Here is a 20,139-nt window from a genome sequence, read left to right on the forward strand (position 1 = left end):
ACAACATAATGAACACGCGTCTATAACCCAAAGACTGCTTGACAACCACAAGAATTAAAAAATCATGAGTTATACACCCTCAAGTCATGGAATTTTAAAAAGAAATAAATATTGGGTTCTTTTTTATGTGCCTTTTTGTTTCTGGGCCTTTCGGGTACAGGAGGCCCAGATCCACCTAATCCCCTGAGTGAATCTTGGCCTAGCCTCATAATTTTGCTGTTACCTCTCCCAAATGATTCATATACCTAAAGCCGTATCTACACTACAAACTTACGGTAACACAAGTTACACCAGACTATAGTTGCCACAGTTAACATGTCACTTGTGTGCGTGCCTACGTGGCTCCTTGTGTTGGTGGTGAGCACACTCACCAGGAGCACTTCATTCAGAGTGCAGTGCACCATGGATAGGTAATCCCACTGTGCAACTCGCCACTGCCCACCGCACTGTATTTTGGAAAATTTTGGCAACGCACGATGGAGCCCAAATGGGTCGCACGGGGGTGACTGGGAGCATGGGATCAACTGTCCATAATGCAATGTTCACCATCCCATAATTTTATATATATCCCATAATTTTTGCACCTTTTTTCCTATATCCCACAAACCCGCGTGGCCCTCCTCACTGTCTGCTATCTCTGACGGAAGCATGGAGCATGCACAGCTCTGCACTATTGTTATGAGCACTGCATGCCCAGGGTGCATGATCCTGCAGTATTTGCAGAGCCACAAGAATAGACATGGGGGAGATGAGGAGTCCATGCAGAACAGATGGCTGTGGGACAGAGCGACAACCAATTCAAGCTTGTTGGTGGCATTCACAGATCAGTCACAGATGGTTCTGGGCCCGAGAAACAAGCACCAATTGGGGAGATTGCATCATAATGTGTGGGATGACAAGCAGTGGCTGCAGAACTTCTGGATGCGCAAAGCCACATTCCTGGATTTGTGTGCAAAACTCGCCCCAGCCCTGTAGGGACACCAAAATGAGAGCTGCACTGACAGTGGAGAAGCAAGTGTCAATTGCACTGTGGAAACTTTGCCGGATTGCAACTGGTCAGTCAGAGTCTCTCATCTAAATACAGGGTGGAACAGATTTATGGGAAGTAGTTAACACATATTAGACGAGACCATTCCATGTCAAGTGGCCTGTTAACACCTCCAGTCAAAGGGGCATTAGTGGGTTACACACTGTTGTCTCTTACAATGCTGGGAAAAGGGAGTTGGAGCGAGGACTCAGATCCTTTCACTGTCCGATTCCACCGGGGTAGTGCGGAAGCCAGGAAAGTTCTGCACAATAGTGGAACCATCCCCCCACTTACACAACTGGTGTCATGAACCTATCTGTAGGATTTGCCCCATTGGTTTACTTTTTGAGTTCTGGTAGCACTGTCCAGGTCTGGTCGAGAACCCTACGCTGGCTGGAATTGAAGCACTATGGACCCAGTTTGCAATGGAGCTGGGCTCTAGCACAGAGAACAGGACAGCAGAGTATCGAGGAAAGGGGGTTTGTCCCTTAGAGTCTTACAGTGATGCAGTTACCACAGCAAGGAGGCAGAGCATCAGCGAAACCTCCAGGAAACTGGGAGTAGGATCTAGGCATCTGATGGGAAGCGAAGGCATACGATGGAATCCAGCCAGGACATCTGAGAGCCCTACAGCTGCTCTGTGGCCCTGGGAAATGTCACAATTCTGCCCGGGAGTCACTGGATTCCTCACAGAGCTGGGCACAGAGCAGGAAGAGGGGACAGACGCTGCAGATGCTGCCAGGGAGGAGATGGGCTGCTCCACCTCTGGAAGCATCTATGTATCCAGCTTCTCAGGACCAGCCCCACTCCAACTCTGTGTGACCACTGGAGATCACTCCCAGCCAGGGCCTCCGGATTCTGCCTCTGAGGCTGTTTATGCTCTGCACCAATTAAATCCCTGGGAGAGAGGAAAAGAAGACATGGAGACTGAGCCCAGAGACACTCAGAGCCGCAAGAGCAAAGACATGGGGTGCCTGAATCAACCCCCCCGTCTAAAGCCACACGGGCAGAGACATCAGCGAAAGGGCTGGATACAGGGAGTGAGCAATTCCTGCTAAGCGGGAGCAAATAAGGGGGAAACTGACCCAGTGTGGGGCATTCTGCCCAGAGCTGGAGAACAGAGGAAATTCCAGGGATATGTTGAGAGATGAAGTAGAGATGCACAACAAACATTTGACCAGGAATTTATTTGGAAAATCAAAAACCCATTGAGGTAAAAACTTCACTGAGAAATGCAGATTAACCTGAAAGCTGAATGCCCTAAAACACGAGACCCTCTCCCCTCCCCAACCATCCTGAAACAAGGAGAAACTCCTGGCTGGGGCAGTTGTTTCAGGAATAATCTGAGTGTGTAACAGTCTGTGCCTGAGAACAAGGACAAGGGAACCTAGCTAAAACCCTTCCCTTCAGCTCAGTAACACACTCCCCCTGACAGAGACCCGGCAAGCAACGGGAGAATGTCTCATAATAATACAATACAGGAATGGTAATAATGCAACTTTCCTCCCATGGTGCCTCTTTTCTCCTGAGCCACTGAATACACAGTAACTAGTGACAATCTCATAACTCCACAGGGAGGTGAGTGACTGCTATTACCTGGGTTGTAGGGAGGAAAGAATAGATGCACAGAGAGGAGGGGAAGTGGCTGGTACAAGATCACACCGGGAGACACCTAGCAGAGTTGGTTATTGAACCCAGGAGTCAGGGCTCAGACTCGTCCCTGCTCTAACCTATTAGACCTCACTCCCCTCTCAGAGCCAGGGCCCTGTGTCCCGATTCCCCCTACTCTCCGAATTATACCATACTGCCCTCATAGGAACAGTGCAAAACCCCACCTCATTGGGGAATCTCCACCATGAATTCCAAAATTTCCCCCACACTGTCTGCAGAGGTGTAGTGGGGTGGCTGCCCCACTCCAGGAGAAAATGGGTTAAAGTAGGCCAGAGAGGCTGCACAGATGGGCAGCCAATCAGAAAGGGCCTGTGGGCGGCCAACCAGGACCAGGCTGAGCCCTATATAAAGGCTGCAGCACAGCGGAAAGAGGCGTCTCCCCTGACTAGCAAGGGAGGAGGACTGACTCTTGGTAGAAGGAGTGGCACCCTGGACAGAGCAGTGAGAGCTCTGGCTGACCCTGCCAGACTGCAGGCCTTGAAACGAAGGCTGAGTGGGTGCTAGGGCTACGGGGAAGTGGCCCAGGGAAGGCAGGCAGTGATGGGGAGTGGAGGAAGGCAGCAAGCGGCTGCCACTCAAGGGTCCCTGGGCTGGGGCCCAGAGTAGTAGGCGTGCCTGGGTCCCCGCCCTTGCACCACACCTTGCCATGAGGGAGTGGGGCCCATGGACTGCACCTTGTCCCTGAGGTAAGGGACTAGACTTTGGGGTGGCAGGTGGCCATGAAGGCAGGTGTGGACTAGAACTGCTGATATGACCCCGGAAGGGGGGAGAATGGAGTAGTGGGCACTGCTGGAGGGCGGTGTCCTGAAGAGGACACCGCAGTCTAGAGAACGACACATGTCCCAGTGGTGGAGACAACACAGCCGAGCAGGCAACGGGCAAGACACCACCTGCAGAGGGCACTACATAGTTGAATGAGCTAATTCCCAGAGCAAGCCAGCAGGAGGCACAGCAGTGGTGAGTCTGTGCCGCGTTACAAGAGAATTCCAATAAACTGTGAATTGCTCTGATATCCTGTCACTTCAGACTGGCAGCTCTCTGCTTTATCACTATGGCCTCACAGGGCCCCTCGCTGCTTCCCTGAATAAATCCCCCTGCCGCTGCCCCAACAGGCCTTAGGAGCCACAGAGACAACTCAGATGCGAACTGCAATGTGGCATTTTTACCTTTTTTCTACATTGGAAAGTGTGTGGGGAACCTGCAGAAATGTCTCCCCACTAATCCCATTGCTGGCTGTCCCCAGACCCTGAAATGACCCATCTCCCATCTTACCCAGTGTTCTCGCCTCCTCTGGCCTCCACCAACCACTCCCCACTGAACCCCAAACCATCCACCCAACTGCTGGCCCAACCCAGACCATCTGCAAATGCTGCATATTTATACTTTGCTTTGGAAGGGCAGAGACCCGTTGCCTCACAGGGAGCGCTCATGCCACATGCTATCCTGTGTGGAGTTTCTGGTGGGACAGTAGAGAGACCTTCGCCTTGTAGCTTTTCCCACAGACAGAACATTTATAGGGTGTCTCTCCCGTGTGGGTTCTCTGATGTGAAATAAGATGCGATTTCCGAGTGAAACTTCTTCCACAGACAGAACATTGAAAGGGTGTTTCCCCGGTGTGGATTCTCCGATGTCTAATAAGGCCTGAGTTGTCACAGAAGCTTTTCCCACACTCAAGGCAGTGATAGGGCCTCTCCCCCGTGTGGATTCTCTGATGTACAAGAAGGATGGAGCTCAGCTTGAAGCTTTTCCCACAGTCGGGGCATTTATAGGGTCTTTCTCCAGTATGGATAATTTGATGTCTATTAAGGTGTGAGCTATAACTGAAGCGTTTCCCACAGTCAGAGCAGCGATAGGGTTCCTCTCCCCTGCCGGGTCTCTGGTGTAAAACAAGGTGTTTAATAAGTTGTGAGCTCCACCTGAAATGTTTCCCACAGTTGGGGCACTTATGGGGTTTTTCTCCTGCATGGATTGCCTGGTGTTTAACAAGGTTTGAGAAGTGAGTGAACCGTTTCCCACAGTCAGGGCAGCTATAGGGTCTCTCTCCCGTGTGGACTCTCTGATGTACAGTAAGGTTTGATCTCTGATTGAAGCTTTCTCCACAGTCAGAGCAGACATAGGGTGTCTCTCCAGTGTGGATCCTCTGATGTTTAGTCAGGGCTGAGCCATCACTGAAGCTTTTCCCACACTTGGAGCAGTTATAGGGTTTCTCTCCTGTGTGGACTCTCTGATGGACAAGAAGGTTTGAACTCCGATTGAAGCTTCTGTCACACTCAGCACATTGATACAGTTTATCTTTGGTGCAGATTCTCGGCTGAATCAAGTCTTTATTAAGGTCTTTCAAACTGCCCCCTTGGTGAGTGGATTTTTCCTGTCTGTTCCCTGGGTGGGTTCCCTGCTGCATCTCTGCCCTGTGCTGACTCTCACAGGTGTCTCCTTGCTCAGGACTGTGGGAAATATTCTCTGATAATGCTCTGTGCCGTTGCACTTGCTCAGGAGGATTCCCCACTTTGTTCTCATTCCCCATCCCATCACCTGCTGGGATAGAGAGAGAATCCAGACAGGAGTCATTCCCTGCACTGGGGGAATGAAAACCTCAGAAAGGGGAAAGGCAAATGGGGGGAAAAAATCAAAATAACTGCTGGGGAGATTGAAAAATCAGCAGGGGACTTCCCCCAAACCCTTTCCCAGGGGAGAAATTCTAGGGGAGGGGACCAATTCTGGCTCCACATCCCATCTGAATACTGTGGGGGACTGCCAGGTGTCAGCCAGGGTGCGTGGGAAGCCATGTATGACATCTGCAATGAGGCTATGACACCTGCTGGGAATAATCTGCACCTGGGGTGAGATGACACAGAACTGAACAAGACCAGGAGTTTACCATGATTCTGATACCGAGTTGTTCTCCAGGTGTGCTGGGTCCAGGGAAATCTAAGGGACCAGGGAAGAACCCTGAGCAGAAATGGACCCAGGACTTCTAATACCCAAGGGGACAGGAATCCTTACCCAACGAGGTCACGTTCTCATAGTTCTCCTGCATGACATCCCTGTAGAGGGCTCTCTGATGGGGGCCCAGCCCAGCCCAGTCCACTTCTCCTCTGCGAAATACCCAAGCCCCCTCCTCAAAGATCACCGACCTCTGAAACAGCCAGAGTCTCTCACTCAGAACCTGCTGCCCCCGTCACAGTCCCACCAGCTCAGTCACAGGCAGGTTTGCAAAATCCCCCTTCCCAGAGACAAAAGGGAACTTTCTCTTCGGAAAGGGAAATTTCTCAAAGCTGTCATTAAAAACACACTGTTTCCGTGGGGAAAATGTGATGCCCAGAGATGCCAACTCTGGTAATTTTATCATGACTCTCATGATATTTAGTTGGGATTTTCAGAAGTTTCTCACAAAGATCTCACAATTCCTGGCATAGAACTCACACATTTTCCCCTTGCTCCACATGGCTGTCATCTTTCCATGACTTTCAGGGGGGCTGGACTCACACTGCCCTTATTCAAAATGGCCACTATTTCCCTGAAATTTTGGCATGTGGAAGTGAGGCTGCCCCTAGTAAAGATGGCCACCAGCTCCCATTTTTTTCAATGAGACTGAAGCCCTGCTCCTCAAGGAATATGGCTGCAGCTCTGGGGTTAGGAGATTGGATGGGAAACTATGAGGATACACGGAAATATGGGGAGCTACAGGGAGGCTGAAAAGGCACAGGGGGACGGGTGGGAGCTGGAAGAGGCTAATGAGGTGCCGGGGATTTGGGCATGCAGGGGCAGGCGAGATAGCAGCTGTGAGAGGTAGCAGACTGGACAGGGAAAGACAGTGAATAAGAGGACAGGCGGGGAGAGGAGACTCTGGGGAGCTGTGGTGGGGTGGGCAGGAGACTGGCTGGGGAAGAGAGGAGGCAAACTAGTGATAAGGGAGGTGGGTGGAGAGGGGCTGCAGGACATCTCTCCCATCCCCGTGGAAGGGGAGAGTCAGTGGGTGAGGCAGCATTTTCCCATACGCACTGTTGCAGGTGGAGTTTTGTCACTGTGATGTGATATGTGTGCACACACACACACATCACCTCCCACATACATGCTGGGGCCAGGCAGCTCTCCCCCTCCCCCACCACGTCTCAGAAACCAGAAGGTAAATAAAAAAAACATTTATTATTATTATTTTTTTAACTTGTCATTTGCCAGATGAACTGGAGAGGCAAACAGGGACATTTTGAAGGCAGTTTAGAGAGGAAGCAGGAGAGGCTTTCTTCCTACATACAGTTCTACATTCATTATCGTGATTGCCAGTGATAGCACCGTGGTTCGGATCTGCCACAGATGTGCCATGTTTTCTGACCTGGTGGAAGCCAGAAAGGACTTCCTCTGGATGAAGTGCTAGTTGGTGGCTATGCTGGTACAGATACTTCAGAGCATCAGAGGCGTCCTTGGACAACCAGATTCAGGAAGCATTGCTACCCCAGGTTCAACAAACAAAGGAATTGGCCACCACAGAACCTGAGGGGCTTAGGCAGCGTGACACCGAGTGCTGCAACACCTAACTTTTAGGCACCTGGCAAATCACAAGAATAACGCTGGGATCCACAAAGTCTGAGTTACATGCCTGAGCTCCCTGTGCAATAGGCACTTAAGAATGGAATCCACAAAAGCCAGTGCCCTAGGTGGGCAGCTGCCTAAGCCAGCCAGTGGGAGATGCCAATGAGAGAGGTGCATCTCAAACCTCTCACAAAGCTAGGCATCTAAATCCGGGCTGCAGAGGGTCATTTACTTCTGCTAGTGATCCACGAACCAAGGAAAGAAAGTTATTCCTCCGCCTAAATTGCGTGCAGGACCTGATCTAGTAGACATGCTCAGAGGCTGCCTAGATCTACATAAAACAGGTGGAGGGCAGGCCCTCCCCTACAACCTTTAGCCCGGTGATTATGACATTCACCCAGGGTGTGGAAGATTCTGGTTCAGTTCCCCACTCTGCCTGATGAGAAGGGATTTTGTTACCTCTCAGGTGAGTGCTTTTAATATTAATATTTAATTAAAATGGAACAACTTCAACAAGCAAGACTGAGCATGACCCACAATAGAACATCGCATAGTTCAGTGGTTAAGAGCACTCACCTGGAGATAGCAGATCCCTGTTCAAATCCCTCAGCAACCAGAGGAGGAACTTGAATGGGTGGTCTCCCAACTCTTATAAGGGCGGGCTGCCTTCCCCCTCGCTCTCTCAAGGCTGTTTTATGTAGATCTAGGCCACCTCTAAGCACACCTACCAGATCAGGCCCCCTAGGAGATTTCAGCGCTCTGCCACCTACTGTCCCTCAGGTTGTGAATCGCACTGAGGCTTAGGCAGGAGATAGGTGTCTGGGTACCTAGGGTGATGCACGTGCCCAGAGACAGAAACATAGGCACCAAGGGAGCTCTTCCCACAAAAACAAAGGTGCTGAATGAGGTTAGCTGCCTATAGGATTAGGCGGCAGCTGAGTGGGAGTTCTGCAGATCACAGTGGTGCCTAAAAACAGGATTTAGGCAACTCAGTCTGGGGGTTGGGTGCCCAAGTACCTTTGTGAATCTGGACCTCTGCTTTTAATGTTAATTTTCAAAAGGTGTTGGAAGTTCCATAGGACTGGAAGAAAGCTAATGTTGTTCTTCAAAGGGGTAAATGGGATGATGCGGGTAATTATAGGCCCATCAGCCTGACATCGATCCCAAGCAAAATAACAGAACAGCCGATATGAGACTTAAAGAATGAAAAGAGAGTAATATAGTTGGTGTCGATCAACATAGGTATATGGCAAATAGATTCATAGATACTAAGGTCAGAAGGGACCATTATGATCATCTAGTCTGACCTCCTGCATAACACAGGCCACAGAATTTCACCCACCCACTCCTGCGGAAAACCTTTCATCTATGTCTGAGCTATTGAAGTCCTCAAATCGTGGTTTAAAGACTTCTAGGAGCAGAGAATCCTCCAGCAAGTGATCCGTGCCCCATGCTACAGAGGAAGGCGAAAAATCTCCAGGGCCTCTTCCAATCTGCCCTGGAGGAAAATTCCTTCCCGACCCCAAATATGGCGATCAGCTAAACCCTGAGCATATGGGCAAGAATTCACCAGCCAGATACCCAGGAATCTTGGATATTGTTAAACTAGATTTTTTTTTTAAATGAGATTACAAGTTAGGTTGATAAAGGTAATAGCACTGATTTTCTGTAAGGCATTTGACTTGACACTGCAAGACATTTTAATTAAAGAAACTAGATTGATACAAATCAACATGGCGCGCACTAAATGGATTAAAAACTAGCTAACTGACAGATCCCATAATGTAATTGTAAAGAGGGAATCCTCATTGAGCGGGTGTGTTTCTAGAGGGGTCCCACAGGGACAGCTCTGTGTGTGTGTGTTGTGCGGGGGGCGCTAGGCGGGCCGGAGGGAGGGGTTAGGGTGCAGAGGGCCAGGCGGGCCCAGGGGCTTAGCGGGGCGGCCTGGCGCCGGCAGCAGGGGTCGGACCCATACTCACCGGCGAGAAGCGGCAGCAGCGACTCCAGCCCACCTCGCTGGCTCCTAACATCACTCTGGGGAGAGGGTGGAAGCCGGAAAGAGGCGGGGCAGGGGCGGGAAGAGGCAGGGTGGGGGCTTGGGGGAAAGGGTGGAGTAGGGGCAGGGGTTGTCCCAGGGCCCGCACCCCCCTAGGGACGGCCCTGCTTATGTCACTCAGGGGGGTGGCTTATTCACACCCTTGACAGACCGACATAAATGGCAGTGTAGCTATAGCCATAGCTGATGAAGAGCACCCTGTAGCTCCAAAGTTTGTCTCTCTCACCAACAGAAGTTGGTCCAATAAAAGCTATTACCTCACCCACCTTGTCTCTCTATTTCCCTAACTGGGCAGAGCTGGTTCAATCTGCCACCCTTCGCCTTCCTGATAACTTCACTTCCTCAGAGAGACAAAGAGCAACCCCCCCTAGCGCCCCCTCACGGTCCCCCTGCAGCCCCGTTACCTCTTCCTCCTGCTCTGGCCCCTGGGGCAAATCCTGACAGGACCTGAGGGCAGAGGCTTCATTTCTGTTAAGGCAGATCAGATGCCTGCTGCAGGCACATTCACAAGGCAGCAGGTTCCCAGGGCCTGTGAGATCAGAGAGTCACTTTCCTGCCCGGCCCCGGCCCTTTCCCCGGGGTCTCTCCCCTCACCTGCAGGCTCCGGCTCAGGGGCTGGTGTCGGCAGAGGCCGGGGCTGGGTCCAGCCCCCGCAGAAAGGCCCCCGGCTGGGCCCAGAGGGGGATAATGCGGGGCTCTCCCCGCACACACCCCGCTGGGGAGCAGCGTTCCTCTAATTCTCATTCACTTTTTGCAGCGCAGAAGCCGTTCGCAACCCTGAACTCTCCCCCTTCCACCCCGGATACAGCAGCGCTCGGCTGATCCAGCCCCTTCCTGTGCCCCGGCTACCATCCGGGCGGCAGCCCTCGCTCGGAGACTCGGGCCACCTTCCCAGCCCGCGGGCAGCGGGTTTCATTAGCCGGGGCCACCAGGAGGCTCCGGAGGCTGCTCGGGGAAGGAGGCTGGGCTCGCTGCCTCTCGCTCTGCTCGGGGTCGGAGCTTCCCGGGTCGGACGCTGCCGCTGCCGCCTCCATTGTCTGGGAGCCGGGAGCGGGACCGAGCAGCGGCTGCAGCGGGGTCTGTGCCGGGGAGAGACCTGCATTAACCCGGCTCTGTGCCCAGCCCCTGGGGCAGCGCCGGGCTCTTCTCGCCCCAGCTCCCGAGCCGGAGCCTGCAGGGGATGCAGAGACCCGGGGGACCGCGCTGGGGCCGGGAGAGGAAACAGCGCTGGGAGATCTCTGGGGTCCTGGAGAAAAGCTCTAGCCAGGGGCACAGGGGGCTGGTCCCCGCTGTCTGTCCCCCTCGGGCAGGGTCTCTGGGTCTGTCCCTGGGCTGGGCCTGAGCCGGACCCACTGCGCAGGGGTTAGGGGGTGAATGGGGTGAAGCCCTTTGAGAGCCCCCGAGGGAAAGCCCTAGAGAAGGGCAGGGCTGTGGCGGGGTGTTGGGTTAGTTGGTTTCCCACAGAAAAGGGACACTGCCCCAAACCCAGCAATGAAAGGGGTAAAACAGTGACACGTGCCTATAATTTAGCCCCCGAATGTGCCCCCAGCCAGGGCAGTGTCCTGGGTGCACGCGGATGCCCTTTGCAAACTCAGAGGGGGAGAGGAGTGGCTGGAAAATAACGGTGGGTGCAGAACTGTGGGTGTAAATTCAAAGGCTGATCCTGGCTCAAGCGAGTAATAAAGTGACCAAGTGTTTGCCAAGCCTGGTAGAGTCTAGATCCTCTGTCTGCAGGGAAAGAGGCTGGGGGTGGGGGTGGTATTAGGGTGTGAAATGAACCAAAGCCCCTTCTGAGACCTCCCCAATTGCCCTTCTTGCCCTGACAGGCTGCAGAATAACGTCGGTGTTTTGATCCAGATCACCCATCTTCCCAGGGGACAGGGCAAGGAAATGGCTGAAGTGGAACAAGCTCAGGTAGGAGATGGTGGGTTTGGTCTGGACTGAATTCGGGGGCAGGGAAAGAAAAACAGAAGGAGAACAGGAAATGAAATCTTTCTTCTGGGTTCTGGGAATGTGGGGCGTGAAATCCAGTGATATTACCAGCAGGGGTTGGGGGATATTCCCCTGTGTGAGGTCACAAAACCCTGGATGGGCCAATAACAGAGGCCCATTGCCCTTGCACAGCAGCCATGAGGTCCCTGGAAAGTCAGGGGATGGGCTTGAATAAGAACGGCCAGAGTGGGTCAGACCAAAAGTCCATCTAGCCCAGTATCCTGTCATCCATCAGTGGCCAATGCCAGGTGCCCCATAGGGAATGAACAGAATAGGTGATCATCAAGTGAGCCATCCCCTGTCGCCCATTCCCAGCTTCTGGTGAACAGAGGCTAGGGACACTCAGAGCAGTGGTTCTCAACTGGGAGTCCTTGTTCCCTGTGGGTCCATGAGCCCTTCTGGGGGCGTCATGGGTCCCCACCTCTAAAACCTGGTGCCCCGAGCCCTGGCACCCGCCCCCCATGGGCTGAAGACTTCAGCCGCAGGGTCCCCCTGCGGGGCTGAAACCCCTCCTGCCTCCCGCAGTGAAGCTGGAAGTGGTGGAGCTGAAGCCCCGATGCAGGCAGAAACCTTGAGCCCATGGACAGAGTTAAGGGGGCACAAGGCTGTTGCCGCTCCAAATTTCAGTGCCTTATCCAGAGTGGGGCAGGCCTGGGGCCAGCCCCCCAACCTCCTCCTCTCCCCCAGCCCAGCTCAGACCCTTGGCCAGGTTGTAGGTGGGAAGCCAGAGCCAGGCAGTGCAGGCAGCTGCTGCTCTGGCTGGTGTCCTGGAGCAGGCAGCCAGGGCATTCCCCTGTCTGCTGCTGGTGCCCGGGGTTGAGGCTGCTCCTCAGTTCCCAGCCCCCTTTGACTGCTCACGCAGCCAATCAGAGCTGCCCAGGTGGGGACCCGGCTCTGGGGCCGGCAGAGCCCTCGGGGAGCAGCCACCGGCACACAGCCCCAGACAGGTGGGTGGCCTGCTGAGGTGAGTCGGGGGTGGAGGTGGCGCTCCCTCCCTGGACCCCGCTGTCAAACTACGCCTATGCCCAAAGGTCCCACTCCTGGCCCCCGAGTCCCGAACCCAGCAGGAGGTAGCAGAGCGATTCCTCTGTAGGCTGCAATGTGGTGTGTGGGGAGGGGATGTGTCGGAAGGGTAGGAGGGATTCGGAGGCAGAGATGGGGGTCATGGGAGTTACAGAGCCCCCAGCCCGGCACTCAGACCTGCTTTGTCCTTTGCCCTCCATTTACTCTCTACTCTTCCCCCATCCCCTTCCCACCTGACCCCAGAAGTTCACCCCCCTCCCCCCACACGGGTCTTATCCTTCCAGAGTCCATGTTTGCAGAGGGTGAGCTGATTAAACCTGGGGCTCATTAGAAACAGGCTGTGTTCTACTCCCTCCGCTCTCCCCGCCACACTCCACACCCCTGCTGTCCCCTCCACTTCCCCATCTTCCCTCCTCACTCCTCCCACACACCCTCCCCATCACTCCTCCACTTTCACTCCTTCCCCCCACTGGTTCCCCTCCCCTCCATCCCCACAGTGCCTTCTGCTTCCCCCACAACCCCGCTCCTCCCCCTGCAGGTCCCACCCAAAAGCCATCCTCTAAGGCTGTGTTATGTCTGGTACAGTCCAGGCTGTACGATCTCGCCATGCAGCCAGCTCAGCCACTGCCCATGATGTGCACACAGCGGCAGGGAGCACCAGAGGGATTCCTCTGCCTGCAGCTGGATTTGGTCTCTAAATCAGGCTTTTCTGGTTTTCATTTTCACCCAATCAGCAGGATGCTGCCAGTGGATCCCTAGAACATTCCCTGAATTTTGGAATGGATCGGCTGCAGTGTCCAACAGATATCGCATCACAGACACAGGGAGAAATCCCTTTGAGTGGTACGTCGAGCCTCGCTTCCCCCTCCGGCAGGAAAGTTGGAAGCACTTACATTTCCCTTCCGGTGTCTGAGTTTGTAGGGGGGATTTCATCCCCCGAATGTGTGTGTGTGTCACTGCAGGAGGAATCTCAACCTGCAACACAGCACACGCAAAACTGAAGCCCCACACTACTCACTGACAGAGGGATTCAACCCCCTGGGAAGGGGAAGCTGCCCTTGTGTCCCTCTGCACCTCCCTTGCTTACCCAGCACCCATATCTTCTCTCTATCCCAGGTAGTCTCTTGCAAACTTGCCCCACCTCCTATATTCACCTCTTTTTCCCTTCACAGTCTCATACCTCTCACAGCTGCTATTTCCCCACATGCCCCTGCCCACCCTAAGTCTCCTTACACTCCTTCCTGCACCTCTTCCCTCTCCTTTCTACAACACACACCTTCCCCTGAAGCCTCCTAAAGCTCCCCCTGCACCCCACTTCCCCTCCACTCCATCTTCCCTACCAAGCCCACACATCTTCCTGAACCCCCTTAATATCAATCTGCCCCCCACAAATCACCCTGCACTCCGCTCGGCCTCCCTCTAGCTCCTGACACTTACCCTGTATCCGCCTCACCCCACTCCCCACATTACACAGCACCCTCCCACCATCCGCCCCACACCCAGACTTTACCCCCCTCCCTGGACCCCGCTGCCTTCCCCACTCATTCCCTTTACCACCACCACTCTGCCTCTAACTCCCCACATTCCCTTTTCTATTCAGTTTCCTATCCAGTCTCCCAAGCACAGAGCTGTAGCCTTATTCCCTGCGGAGAGCATGGCTCCTGTTTCAAAGAAAACCATGGGAGGTGGTGGCCATCTTTATTAGGGGAAGTCTCACTTCTGCATGCCAAACGTGTAGGGAAATGGTGGCCATTTTGATTTCAGACCCCCTGAAAGTGATGGGAGATGGCAGCCATGTCGAACAGGGGACAGTGCAAGTACTATCAACCTGTGGAACTCATTGCCAGAGGATATTGTGATGGCCAAGAGTATGACAGGGTTCAAAAAAGAACTAGATACATTCATGGAGGATAGGTCGATCAACGACTATTAGCCAGGAATGGTAGGGATGGTGTTCCTAGCCTCTGTGCCAGAAGTTGGGAATGGGTGACGGGGAATGGATCACGTCATGATTATCTGTTCCGTTCATTCCCTCTGAAGCACCTGGCATTGGCCACTGTTGGAAGACAGGATACTGGGCTAGATGGACCTTTGGTCTGATGCAGTATGACTGTTCTTATGTTCCGTGCTAGGAATTGTGAGATCATGGGATAATTTTATAACTCTCAACTAAATATTGTGAGACCTGTGATGAAATCACTGGAGTCAACAGCACTGGGCATCACAGTTTCACCACAGAAACAGTGTAGGTTTTTAATGAACAATTTGAGAAATTTTACCCTTCTTCCCCAGAGAAATCAGGGAGATTTACCAGCCTTACCCATCACATGGTTGACCACTGCACATGGCACCTCCTCCTGGTGGCTCTGAGGATTAGCTCCTGACAGGTGCTGCACTCTGGCAGTGTCTCTCCCATCATCTTGTGGACCCCTCTCACCCCTGGAACTGCAGTTTCCTCTTCATGACTCAGCCCTTGGGCCGGGTCACCATACGTGTTCCCCGCCTTCCATCCGGGCTATCAAAGTCCCTCTTGACAATCTGGGGCTCAGGCAGTCTCACTGCCCCATGAGTGCCACTTCATCAGTGGCTGGTAGGGGGACTCGGGGCCCCCCCACCTACTCTGGGTCCTGGCTCAAGGGCCCTCTAATCTGCAGCCTACCCCATACCTCGCTCCTTTTCCCCTGAGCCTTGCCACCCTCTCTGGGTCTCCCCTTTCACTGGGTTTGCAAAGCCAAGCTCCCTCCTCCCAGGGCGTGACTGCAGCCTGCCTTTCTGCTGCCCTGTCTGTAGCCAGCTTCCTGGCTTATATAGGCCCCGCCTGTCCCTGCATAGGTGAGCCTCTCTCTAATTAACAGCCTCTAGCCTAAAGTTCTGCTGTTTGCAGCCTAATTAGCTGATTGGGCCCAACTAGCCCAATTCAGCTCTTCCAGGGCCATTGTGGGGAGCACCCCGCATCACAAGGCCTGAGACTGAGCTGGGGGCATTGTGACTGGGGGAACAGGTCCTGAGTGGGGGACTCTGGCTGTTTCAGGGGCAGGTGACCTTCGAGGAGGTGGCTGTGTATTTCACGGAGGAGGAGTGGGCTCTGCTGGACCCACTTCAGAGAAACCTCTACATGGATGTGATGCAGGAGAATTATGAGAACATGACCTCGCTGGGTAAGAAATCCTGTCCCCTCAGGTATTAGAAGTAGGGGGATCTCTAATTAACCAAAATTGGCTTCTACTCAGGGTTCTTTCCTGGTCCCCTAGATTTCAGGGGGATCAACCCCATAGTCCCCAGAACGCTTGAGAGACAGCCTGTCACCTCCATACCCCTTCCAGGGAAGAGGTAATTCGGAGACAGTGTGAAGATATTAATCAATCCCCATCAAAGGGAGAGTGTGGGTGGTGTGTTCCTCTTGTCTTTTTAAATATGGGCTCATTCTGGGATTGTGTGTCCTCCTCTTCCCAGGACTGGCACTGTGCCTGGAAAGGGCTCTGGTCTCAGCAGGGTTTCAAAAGGGTAAGAGGTTGAATGAAGTCTTGTTCTATGCCAGATTCTTAAAATCCCCCAGTGTGGAGATCCTTGAATCGCCTGCAGAAGAAACGGCACATCTCCCAGGAACCATCCGATCTGCTCGAATGATCTCCAGGAACATTTCCCCATCTGTTGGTTTTATTCAAGGGCACCCTCCCACCCAGCACAGCACATCTGGAAACATCTGTGTCTCCGAGTAACTGTAAGACCCTGGTTTCACCTCTTTTCTTTCCCTGGAGCAGGATTTCCCATTCCCAAACCTGAGGTGATCTCCCAGCTGGAACAAGGGGAAGAACTGTGGGTCACAGAGCTACAGGCCTGTGTGGAAAGGGAGATCCCGAGAAACTCCACCCCAGGTGAGAAATTAATTATATGGATTCACAATCCACTCATTATTGGCACAAACAGCTGGGATTCCCACAAAGGACCTACAAGTTTCTCGCTTTCTGCCTCACTTTACCTGGGTCTGGATTGTCCCCAGCAGGTACTGTGTCCTCACAGCAGATGTCACTCATGGCTCCTGTCTTTCCAGTCTCCCCAAGAGATATTCCTGTTTGTTCCACCCCTTAGCCATTCCCCTTCCTTAGCTTCCCTTTCTCCTCGACACAGGGAAGGACTCATGTCTGGATTCTCTCTCTGTCCTAGCAGGTGACAGGTTGGTGGGTGAGAATGAGGAGAAGAATCCTGAACAGAAAGATGCTGAGCAAGTAGAACCACAGGGGACCTTACTGGGAATATCTGAAGGTGATGTTTCCCAGAGTCTGGTGCAAGGGGATACCTGTGAGAGTCAGCCCAGACCAGAGAGGCTGCAGGAAGACCACCAAGGGGAGAGACAGAATAAATCCACTCTCCGAGATGGAAGTTTGAATAACCTGAATGAAACTGGGATCCGCCCAAGGATCTGCACTGAAGAAAAACCGCATGAAGATGCTGGATGCAGGAAAAATTTCAGTGAGAGTCCACACCTGATTGTACATCGAAGAATCCACAAGGGAGAGAAAATCTATAAATGCTTCGAGTGTGGGAAAAGCTTCAGTCGTAGCTCAAACCTCATTGCGCATCAGAGAGTCCATACAGGAGAGAGACCCTATAAATGCCCAGAATGTGGGAAAAGCTTCAGCCGCAGCTCAAACCTCATTGCACATCAGAGCGTCCATACGGGAGAGAGACCCTATAAATGCCCCGAGTGTGGGAAAAGCTTCAGCCGCAGCTCAAATCTCATTGTACATCAGAGTGTCCATACGGGAGAGAGACCCTATAAATGCCCCGAGTGTGGGAAAAGCTTCAGTTGTAGCTCACATCTTATTGCACATCAGAGAGTCCATACGGGAGAGAGACCCTATAAATGCCTTGACTGTGGGACAAGCTTCAGTTGTAGCTCACACCTCATTGCACATGAGAGAGTCCATACCGGGGAGAGACCCTATAAATGTCTTGAATGTGAGAAAAGCTTCAGTTGTAGCTCACATCTCATAGCACATCTGAATGTCCATACAGGACAGAGACCCTATAGATGCCTCAACTGTGGGAAGAGCTTCAGTGGTAGCTCAAACCTCATTGCACATCAGAGAGTCCATACTGGAGAGAGACCCTATAAATGCCCCGAGTGTGGGAAAAGCTTCAGTCGTAGCTCACATCTCATTACACATCAGAAAGTGCACATGGGAGGGAGACCCTATAGTTGCCTTGACTGTGGGTAAAGCTTCAGTTACAGCTCAGTCCCTATTAAACATCAGAGAACTGACACTGTAGGGAGACCTTATGTGTGTTCTGTCTGTAGGAAAAGCTACAAGGCAAAGGTTCTCAAATATCCCACCAGAAACTGCACACAGGATAGAAGGTGGTGGGAGCTCTCGCTGGGGGCAAATGGGTCTGTGTCCTCCTGCAGCAAAGTGTAAATGTGGAGGGTCTGGATAGGAGTAGAAGGCAAGTGGATCATTTTGGTTTCAGTGTGGGATGGTTCGGTTGGCCAGGGACGAGGGAACTCTTGGTACTGAGGAGCTGGTCGTTTCATGGTCGGAGGGAGCAGGTAATGGGATGAGTTGGGTGATATTTCTGTGGGTTACACACACACTTTTACAGTACAGAGAAGAGGTAAAAATCCCTGGTCGCAGTTTGTGTCTGCCCCTCATCTCTGCCCCTTGGGACGGAGGTAGGGGGACGTTATTCAGGGAAGCAGTGAAGGGGGCCTGTGGGTCTGTAGATATAAAGCAGTGAGAGCTGCTGGTCTGAAGTGACAGGATTTCAGAACAGGGCTCAGTGTACTGGCTATCTCTACAGACAGTGAGGTGGGCTGGAGATTGGGGAATTCATGGGGAGTTTCCTGAGGAGGTGAGACCTTTGGGATATTGCACTGTTGCTGTGCAGGCAGTATGGTGTAATAGTGAAAGCAGGGAGTTTAGGAATCAGGACTCTGGGTGGGGAGTAGGGTCTAATTACTCCTGGGGGAATTCTGCACCAAAAAATTAAATGCCAAAAAAATAAAAATTCTGTGCACAATATTTTAAAATTCTGCAAATTTTATTGGTCCAAATAAAACTACATAATCATGCCAGTTTCAATTATTTTAGTAATTTATTTCAAAATACCTGTCAGCAAGTATGTCTGTAGCAATACAGACATACACAAAAATTCCCCCAGGAGTAGAGAGTTAAAGAAACCGTTATGACAACCCAGTTCCTGTTTCTCTGCCCCCTCCATCCCCCAGAGCCCAGCCGGGGGGCCAGACACCCACAACCCCTCCCCTCGAGAGCCCAGATGTGCGTCCCCAGCCAATACACCTAACCTGCCTACCTCTCCAGAGCCCAGCTGTGGGCCCTCCCCAGCCCACCAGGACCCAGCCGTGCCCCCCCAGCCCAGGCACCTGCCCCCTTCCCGCCCTCACAAAGCCCAGGGATAAGCCTGATGCTGGGTCCCAGGCTTGTGTGGCAGTTACTGCACTCCACCGCCTCCTTCCCTCAGGGCGTGCTGGGAATTGCAGCTGCCAGGAACCCTCCAGCTCCCTCCTCCCCCCGCCCAGCAGTGTTGTCTCGGCTCTACTGGGTCCAGCAGCCCCTAGTGACGACCAGCAGCTCTGCAGCCCATTTCTGTGGGGGAAAGGAAATTCTGCGTGCACATTACTTTCTGCAAAATTCTGCATTGTGCAATGGCACAGAATTCCCCCAGGAGTAAGTCTAATGGGTTAGAGTAGGAAGGACAGTGAAACCTATGAATCTGCAGTCCTGCATTCCATTCCCAGCTCTGCTAATGGTTACATTTGTGACCTTCTACCAGCAGCCCGTCTCCTTTCCTGGCTTTCCCTGGTGGGAGACTGTTTTAGTAAGCCAAAGGGAAAGTTTTAGCTGGATTCCTTTGTCCCTGTCTCCATGCAGAGGCTCTGTTCATGTTGTCACATGCTGGGGTTATTCCTGAAGGAACTGCCCTGGGAGGATTTTTCTCCATTTTCTGGATGGTCAGGGAGACAAGAGGGTCTCGTGTTTCTGGAAATGTGGGTTTCAGGAAACTCTTTTTCTTGTTGACGTTTTTACCTCTGTTGGTTTCCGGTTTTTGAAAGAAATGCTAATAAAATGTTGGCTGTGATTCTCCCATCACCCTGGGTGTCCCACAAGTTTCCTGTGTTCTTGAGCTCTAGGGATGGTGGGCCAGGTGTCCCAAACCAGGTCAGTTCCTCCCTTATGCACTGCCCCTCAGCCGGAATTGCTCATTCCCCCAAATCCAGCCCTTTTGCTGAGGTCTCTGTGCATTTGGTTTTAAAAGGGGATCTGGGCTCCTCCACGTCTTTGTTCTTGTGGCTCTGAGTGACTCTGGGTTCAGTGTCTGTTTCTTCCCTTCCCCTGTCCGACAGGTTTAATCAGTGTAGGGGATAAACCACCTCAGAATCGTGAGCCCCAGCGGTTGCTTAGAACTGGAGCAGCTGGTCATTGGGAGGCTGGATACATGAATGTTTCCAGATGGGGAGCAGCCCATCTCCTCCCTTGCAGCATCTCCAATGTCTCTTCCCTCTTCCTGCTCCGTGCCTAGCTCAGTGTGGGATCCAGTGACTCCCAGGCAGAATTGTGACATTTCCCCATGGACACAACAGCTGCAGGCTCTCAGATGTCCTCCATCCCAGGTCATCGTTTCCCACCAAATGCCTGCTCCCCTCCGAGGTTCCTAGTGGTTTCTCTGATGCTCTTGCTCCCTCTGTGGTAACTGTTGTGATAAATGGACCTACAAATTTATTGTCGTTGTCAGTGATGCCATTTCAGAATGGGGGGGGGGGTGAGGGGGAGAGGAACTTTAACCATGATTCCAGGAGCTACTTAGGCACCTGAAAACTCTA

General features: G+C 52.7%; 1 protein-coding gene and 1 pseudogene across 2 annotated transcripts in view; one reads left to right on the forward strand and one right to left on the reverse strand.

The window, feature by feature from the left end:
* The window catches only part of LOC144275109 (uncharacterized), an 807,364-nt pseudogene that overhangs the window by 778,335 nt on the left and 8,890 nt on the right, over positions 1-20,139 (reverse strand). The window contains exon 3 of the transcript XR_013347984.1: positions 4,141-4,990. The product of XR_013347984.1 is annotated as an uncharacterized LOC144275109 (transcript). The remainder of the gene's footprint in view (positions 1-4,140; positions 4,991-20,139) is intronic.
* LOC144275102 (uncharacterized) lies at positions 10,376-19,377 on the forward strand. Its single transcript, XM_077834240.1, has 4 exons — positions 10,376-11,198; positions 15,331-15,457; positions 16,061-16,174; positions 16,464-19,377. Exons 1-4 carry the CDS (start codon positions 11,175-11,177, stop codon positions 17,516-17,518), a joined length of 1,320 nt encoding a protein of 439 aa, XP_077690366.1. The 5' UTR covers positions 10,376-11,174; the 3' UTR covers positions 17,519-19,377.

This window comes from Eretmochelys imbricata, chromosome 14, assembly GCF_965152235.1.
Source record: "Eretmochelys imbricata isolate rEreImb1 chromosome 14, rEreImb1.hap1, whole genome shotgun sequence".
Lineage (NCBI taxonomy): Eukaryota > Metazoa > Chordata > Testudines > Cheloniidae > Eretmochelys > Eretmochelys imbricata.

Excerpts from the sequence above, each read along its gene's own strand:
- LOC144275102 (XM_077834240.1), top strand. The coding sequence starts at position 11,175 with ATGGCTGAAGTGGAACAAGCTCAG. Across the intron at positions 15,458-16,060 it reads TGAGAACATGACCTCGCTGG|GATTTCCCATTCCCAAACCT; the intron begins GTAAGAAATCCT and ends TCCCTGGAGCAG. Across the intron at positions 16,175-16,463 it reads CCCGAGAAACTCCACCCCAG|CAGGTGACAGGTTGGTGGGT; the intron begins GTGAGAAATTAA and ends TCTCTGTCCTAG.